The sequence below is a fragment of the Dromaius novaehollandiae genome, unplaced genomic scaffold (genome assembly GCF_036370855.1).
Source record: "Dromaius novaehollandiae isolate bDroNov1 unplaced genomic scaffold, bDroNov1.hap1 HAP1_SCAFFOLD_279, whole genome shotgun sequence".
Lineage (NCBI taxonomy): Eukaryota > Metazoa > Chordata > Aves > Casuariiformes > Dromaiidae > Dromaius > Dromaius novaehollandiae.
In genome coordinates, this window is record NW_026991464.1 from 1291 (window position 1) to 8851 (window position 7561).

Sequence of the window (7561 nt, forward strand, 5' to 3'; positions counted from 1 at the left end):
GAGAAGGTCTTCCAGTCAGTCCTTACTTCCACACGGCTGGGGCTGTAAAAAGCAGAGCCAAAACACACAGGAATGGCCAGAGGCTGCTACTCCAGACTCCAGAAAGCGAATCCCCATCTGGCCAGAACGCAGTCCCCCCCCACAGACAAATATGCTCTGGAATCACTCGCCCACCTCACGGTGTTCAAGGTCAGCTCCAGACGCACAGCCCTCTCCAGCTCCCCCCCATACAGACACAGCTCAAGCACACTGCCAGCACAGCTGGGCCACGCACACAACAGCCCTGCTTTGGCCAGTGGCTTGTCAAGAGGCCCTCCACCCCAAGGAAGCACCTCGTGGATTTCTGTTCAATAGGCAATGTTTTATTTCAGTCAGCTGATTGCACTGGCTCCGTGGTAACACTCTGTGGACTGCCTGCTCTTGCCTTGCCTGTCTTGCCTTCCCGCTGCTCACTTTCTGCACTCAAAGATGTTTTTGGAGGACCTCCTAGTTGCTCCGAAGATTCCTGAGCTCCACCCAGTTGTCTCTGAGGACTTGAGCTGCTGCCTGCTGCACACTGGGATGCTCGTCTCCGTGGAACAAGTGGAGAGCTGAAAATGACACAGGCAGATTCCTAAATGACTGCCAAAGCCCAGGACCGAACGGTCGTGCCGTCCCTGACTCTCTGAGCGAGCACCACTCGAGAAAGCTGGGCAGCTTTCCCTGGGCTCAGTCCTGGGAGAGGGAGGGAAGGGTGGGAGATGAGTGGTCTGCTTTGCACACTGTCACTGCAAACCCTTGGCCTTCTGCACATAGTCAGCGAGAGAAGCTCTCTCCTGGCACCAAAGCTTCCTCCATCAGGAGTCTTCCATCTCCCTCTAAGTGGCCAGGAGGCTTCTTCTACTTCAGCCATTTGGCCGAATGTGTGCAAAAGCTTAGTTTCTCAAGAGCCTGACTTTTCCCAGCGGTTACCCAAAAGACATTCAGAGTTTATCAGGAGCTTCTCTCTCTGGGGATGCAAGAGCACGGAGGCCATGTGCAGCTGACATAAAGTCATACCCAGGATGAGTATTGGGGCACGACACCAGAGAGAAGGGGCAGCGTTGGGCAGTGGAAGGTGGTGACATCTTTCCATGGAATGCAGGAAGGGCAACTGTAACCTACCTGTGCTCAGAAAACTCGTACTGTGCTCTCTCAGCCACTGGCTGTCTGCGTTTTCCAGGATAACACCTAGTCGCACAATGCAAATAAGTAAACATCAAGGCACTTCCTGTGGTAGCCCTAATTCCCAATCTAGTCGCTTCCTGGTCTTGGACAATGGATGATAGGCTTTGGGGAGCAGGGGAAAGCTAGAAATACCAAACCAGAAGGGTCCCTCCCGCTTTAAAGTTCCTGGGCAGAAGCAGGAGGCAGAGCTGAGCAACTGTGTGCGCCAGGGGCCAAGCCTAATGTGGAGCACTAATTCCACTGTGCCTTTGCTAGAGACTTCAGCCCCTTTACAGCCTGTAACTAATTCCTCCTGCTGCCACCCTCCTAAGGCAGGTGACTGTCCCTGGTGCCACTGCAGAGAAAGTGGAGATTGTCCTTTGCTGTCTCTTGCAGGGAGCAGCAGAAGAGAATATCAGCTTTGTCTCTTACCAGCTAATTGGATGGCTGCAGTCCGCATCCCCCAACACGAGCTCCAGAAGTAGGTCTGGAGGGTGTCATAGACGCTTTGCAGAAGCTCTGGCATGTCTCTGGCCTGGTAGAAAACAGAGAAACAGGAGTTCTTTGGCTGAAAAGGCCCTGCCATTGACCCTTGGCAAAGAGGGCAGATGAACTAGGAGAGGAAGGAAAGAGACGGAGGCTGCAAGGGACTGACAGTTCCCATCATTGCCATGCTAGTTCCCACCCTACCACTTCCCAGAAGGCCGCTCCATGCTCCAGGTCTCTGAGCCAGGGAAAGTCACTGCCACCAGGCAGTCTCACCCTGGGCCACAGCTTACTCACCAGGTGACTGCAGACAGCTTCCTGGAGCTCTTCTGCACTCTTCTCGGTGTTCAGAGCAACTTGGGTTTGCAGCTTCTGCAGGCCCAGGAATGGAGTGCAGAGCAGGAAAGTGCTTCGACAGGCCTGAAAAGGAGAGTTGCCCCAGCTCAGCCCTCCCCAGGACCAGCGAGGTGCCTTTCAAGGGACCTCATTGAGCTGAGCCCTGCTGTTCTCTTTCAAGAGGGGGGGATGTTTCACTCAACGCCATTTATAGAAAGGAGAGGGGAGGGATTGCAACAGCAGCCATCGTTCCCCTGGCCTGGTATGTGGCACTCCAGAGAGAGTATCGGTGCCTGAGAGCTGTCGCCGCACGATAGCTGTTAACTGATGTGCCCTTGGGAGAAGCCCCGGATCTCAGGAAGCAGGGGAGATCAGAAGGGACATGGTCAGCAAAGGCTTGGAGGCCTGAGCACTGCGGAGTCTGGGAAGACTGTCCTGCACCTCAAACAGAAAATGCTGTTGGAAGAGTTTGAGGTTGTCTTTCCATGCAGAGACATTATCAGGAAGGCCAGTATTGCTCTGCTGTTACCATGTAGCACCCTCCTCATGAAGAAAGAAGTGAAAGGTGGCTCTTACATTGCAAACTTCTGGATCTGGGTCCTGAAGATGGAGCATAATTCTGGTCCACGTAGAAGTTGTAATTTCTTTGCCGAGAAAAGATTTCCATTTCCTCTTGGCAGAGGAGGCCAGGACTCCATACAAGGTGAAGGCTGAGGAACGAAGGACTGCCTCGTCCTGCAATCAGGAAACCCCAGTCACCAAGTTGCTGCCTAGGACCCCAAAACAAACATCTCCTGGCCAGCCAAATGCTGAGCCCATATCCTGAGCAATGGTTCTAGGCAGTTTGTCCAAGGCCAGAGGATCAAGAGAATCCATTTCTTTGAAAGACACCATTTGGCATCAAGAAAGGGTTGCCTTATGCTGAGTCTTTCCTTGTCCATTGCTCAGCTTCTCAGGACCGTGCCTCCTGAGCTACTGGGCACTTAGGCTTTTGGTCTCCGAGGTCCTCAAACACTTTACTGGCACCTGACAGAGAGCTAAAAACCTAGAAGCTCTTGGACTCCAAAGTTCCCAGACTCAGAGCCACCTGGCAGCCTCACACGTTCCTAAGGCTTCAGGGCTTTCACACAGAGACAGCCCTCCAGGTGGCCTGTAAGGGAGTTGTAAACAGTCAGTTTCCATTTCCCTCAGAAAAAGAAAAAAAACCCCTCAGATTCAAAAGGCTCTACAAAATGGAATACTTGATTCCAGTTGGTACTGCTCTGTGGAAGAACTCCGGCTCAGAAGACTCTGTTGTGGTCTGTCATACCACAGCATGGGCACCTCTCATGTCAGAGCAAGTGAACTCCCGCCATTTGCGAGGAGCATCTAAGCAAGTCTTCCAGACTGTAGAGGCCATGGAGAGGAAGAGGCAGTCCAAGGCGCAAGCCCTCCTTTCCAGGGTAGATGCTGAAAAGACCCAGGGTACAGAGCTAGGCAAAGGAGACCCTCAACACCCCTCTTCCTCTCCATTGACAATGAAAGAACCTGTGAGGGCTAGACCAGACATGGAGAACTACTGTGAAGGGAGGTGACGTCCTCCCTCAGTGTCCAGCCTTTCTTCACTCCTTCCCAAGGGCAATCCAAAGGTGATTAGCTCGCTATGGAGCTAGGAATCAGCAGACATCATCCCAAGTCTCATCAGTTTCTCTTCAGGCTTTTCTAGGAATGAGGCTTCTTCCCTGAACCCAAACAGTCCTCATCTGTGCTTGCTCACATCATACCTTTCAGATGATCTCACAGACTACTCAAACAAGAGTTACCTACTGCTCGTTCACTTACGACATCAAAGAAAGTCTTGGTATAAAGGGCGATTTCTTTAAAGGTGACTCCAATGTCCTTCTCTCCCAGCTCTGCCACCACTTTCGCCAGAGCTGACAAACTCTCGCCCACGATCTCAGAAGAGGTGACGTCCTTGATGGCCCTCATTAACGCCTTCAGAATGGCCTTCTTGTGCTTTCTCAGCTGTCAAAGCAGAAGGCACACAAGAGCTCCTCACCATTCATGCCTACAGCAGAAGTTCTTTACCATTTCTCCCAAGAACAGAATTGGCAAGAAACCAGTCCAGAGCACACCTTAGCCCAAGGCTACACACTCTGTCTCCAGTTGCACCTTTGAAGCCAGAGTGATGTCGGAGAATGGAGCATGGTCTTAAGACACACCAGAATTTCCCTGTTGTGGTTGGTCCAGCTTCTGTAAGCCTTGTGCAGCTCTTTACCAGGACCTGTCTGGTTAGGAGCTTTCTGTAGTGAGTGCAAGCTCATGCTCACCTTCTCAGGTGCTCCACTGGCCAGATTGCCCAGGCCCCTCACTGCCATCCGGCGCACAGTGCTGCTGGCATCCAGGGATTTGTCCACCAATGCACGGCGGACAGGCTGAAGTAGCTTCCACTTCTGAAGCATTGGCGCCTTCATCAGCTAGGAAAGAGCACCATGACCATTAGCATTAGATTGATCCTGAGCACTCATGGCACATGCGTAACTGTTCATGGATTCCAGCATGGCTGGGATACTTTCTGCTAGGATCTTCCTGGAGAAAGAGATGGCCGAGACAGCAGCTTGCAAAGACAACTGCTCTCAAGCCTTCCTTTTCCACCTTCTGTCTTACCTCAGCAAAGAAAGATGCTGCCATGATCCTCAGGTTTGCTGATGGCGAGTCCAGCCATGGCAAGACAGCACGTATGGTGGTCACCGTGACCACATCAGTTTGGAGGAGAACACTGCACACACAACACAAGAAGACAAGAAGGCGACAGAGTATGAGGTTCCAACAGTCAGCTGCTGTGATGCAGACGGTCTTCTTTGGCAACTCAGGACAGCCTCCCCAGGCAGATATGCTGGAGAGGTTCCCATCCAGACCGTTTCTGGCTTACAGTCACCCCCAAGAAGGAGAGAAGGCCTCCACAAGGCTCTTACCTAGTCAGCAGACACATGCCCTCATGGTATGTCCGGGGATTTTCAAGAAAAGCCCATGTGTTCTGCTTCCGGAGAATCCCCATGCATTTCTCACTGATGCACTTGCAGAGCACAGTATCTAATGCTTTGATGGAAAGCCTGATTGAAAAGAATATACATATGTCAGAATCGGAGCACTTGAGACTGTGTCAGGATCACTGAGGAAGCTCAGCCACTTTCAGAGGCACTCATTAACTTCTTCCAAGCCCCAGCGAGTAATACTCAAAGCACCCCCTGAAAGCACACTTCATAATCCCAAAGGGCATCAGGCTAAAAGGAAACTGGCATGATCACTCGCTTTGATGCCCCCAAACTCACTGAACACAGGGGAAAACCCGGAAGCCTCAACTTCTTTGATGCTAGAACCTGAGGGGTCTTCTGCAGTACCAGAGTACCATTTATGCAAAAGATGCACAACAAGGTCCTCCGAGCTGGGGAAATGAATTGCAGTGGGCAGGAATCACCATGCTGTCGCTGCATCACCACTTGTGGGTTCCCCAAACAGACTAGTAATGGTAGAAGAGGAGGCCCAGCACAGCTTGAGGGGACAGTCGCCCTTGCAAGGCCAAGAGGTACTTTGTTCTCTATCATTCATATAAGCAAAGTCTCTCAGGGTTCATACACCAAAAAGAAAAAAAAGAGAGAGAGAAAAACAAACAGCACCCCAAGCGATGTTTGGAAACCTGCTGTGGCCACTGTCTGGACAAAGAGAAATTCAGTTCTGGTTTCCTAAGGAAAGGATTAAACATGGTGACAGCAGAAATCTTGTCCATGGAGCACAGAAGCCTCTCTCATAGGAAGAACAGCTACCTTCAAGGCTATAAGACTGGAAGGACCAGAAGGATGTCCTGCCATATCCTCCAGTGCTGACAAACGGGTCGACTCAGCTGAAGGCCAGGGAGCTGTCTCCACTCATGTCTGGTGAGGCAGGAATGTTCCTGCTTTCATCAAACCCCAATCATTGAATAACTGAGACTTTTGATTCAGAAGCACCTCCAAAGGGGAATAAAATCATCCAAGGATGCCCAGGGAAGACTAATAACAAAGTAGACAAAAACCAAGCCCAAAGAAATAGATGAAACAGCAGAATTCCCTGTGCATGACACAGAGTAAACCAATAGGTGAATTTTAGCTGTGCTGAGAGGGCCAGTTCCGCCTTCATTTCTGCTGTAGCTTTTCCTCACCAGGGCCACACAAGATTTTCTTCAGACTAGCTCCCACCAGCCTACTTTTTCAAAAGCATATTGAGCTCATGCTAGGGCACAAGAGACAACTCACAGGCTTTTTAAGAAAGTGGAGCAAAGCCTGACAAGAACGCAGAGAGAGGAGACAGACATAGACAAAGACTGGCTTGGTGAGGTGAGCTAAAGCTGCATCCTTCATCTCTGCCCGTTTTGCTCATTACCTGCAAGGACTGCTGCCTTCACCACTTGCCACAAGGACTGGCTCGTCTTCAACTCTTCCTGCAGATGAAGGCAGCTCCTTTCCAAGAGTGTTGCTGATTTGTTTCAGCAGCATTGGAAACAGCCGTGGCAGCAGGAGAGACACACTTTCCCGGGGCTCCAGGGAATACACCAGCTCACGGAGGGCACAGGTTACCTATGAAGAAATGCCGTCACAAACCACTTGGAAAGGAAGAGCTTTTGCCACCACTTACCCCACCTGCCTGCCCGCCTGCCTGGCTGCTCTCCTCTGGAGCTCTGACTTCTGCCACAAGCTTGTGGATGGGCAACAACAAGCTCTCACAGCTTCTCACAGTGATCAAAATGAGAATGACCCAGCAAAGCACACTGTGAGGCTTCTGCATGTGGATTTACAAGTGCCTGTGTACCAGGAGGATGTCCAACCCCTCGCTTTCATTCCACGGGATCCTCAGCCAAAGAGGGGCAGAAATGTCACTTCACATACCATGAGAGGCTCCAGCGCAGCCAGATTGTCGCTCCCTTCCTCATCGAGGCAGTTGCTTCTGGCGGGGGTGTCTTCAGCGCTCTCCAGTTTGCCCATTAGCAACTGGAGCATTTCAATTGCAAAGATGCCTCTGCCAAGAGTCCTCCACAGCTCCACGGTATCACTGCAGGTGAACAGTTTACCCGTGATCGCGTGTACTGTTGGGCCTGCAGCCCCTCAAAGGCAGGTTAAATACTCCCCCCCTCCCAGCGCGGAGCTTTAGCAGCCCCAGTCCCTGGCAAGTCACAAGCACATGCTCTGGCAACAGTCGGACTTTTCTCCTCGGGGAAAGAGACAACTGGCTGCTGAACAGAGTCCCCTCTAGTGCCGCCAGGCTGTGGCGTCTCTGGGCTCCTGAAGTGGAAGGAGAGGGGAGGGGAACCTACCTGTCCATGGGCAGGTGTCTCTGGAGGAGGCTGTTGGTTACTGCCTCAGGGTGATAGCAGCCCAGGACAGACACTGCCTCAAAGAGGAACTCCTTCAGGCTGCCCTGCTGAGCAGCTGGCAGATGATCGTAAAGGATTGTCAGGATTTCTGGCACCTGGAAGGGACAAGGAAAGAACAGCAGGTTGTTTTAGGCCTTTCCTAGGGCTTCCCTTAAAGCCAGACCAATT

General features: G+C 51.7%; 1 protein-coding gene and 1 long non-coding RNA gene across 2 annotated transcripts; both read right to left on the reverse strand.

Annotated features, from left to right (window-relative positions):
* Nucleotides 1-340: 340 nt before the first annotated feature.
* LOC135326663 (uncharacterized) lies at nt 341-1491 on the reverse strand. Its single transcript, XR_010386948.1, has 2 exons — nt 1144-1491; nt 341-590 (listed from the first exon to the last, which is right to left on the reverse strand). It is a non-coding gene; the product is annotated as an uncharacterized LOC135326663 (long non-coding RNA).
* Nucleotides 1492-1600: 109 nt separating this feature from the next.
* Nucleotides 1601-7488, reverse strand: LOC135326664 (maestro heat-like repeat-containing protein family member 2B; the record flags this gene model as incomplete). The annotated part of the gene is made up of 10 exons (XM_064504474.1): nt 1601-1720; nt 1969-2091; nt 2584-2742; nt 3829-4011; nt 4317-4463; nt 4654-4765; nt 4962-5099; nt 6406-6599; nt 6909-7071; nt 7334-7488. Coding segments are annotated over 10 exons (1494 nt in total), but the record flags the coding sequence as incomplete, so codon positions are not given.
* Between the last annotated feature and the right edge of the window lie 73 nt (nt 7489-7561).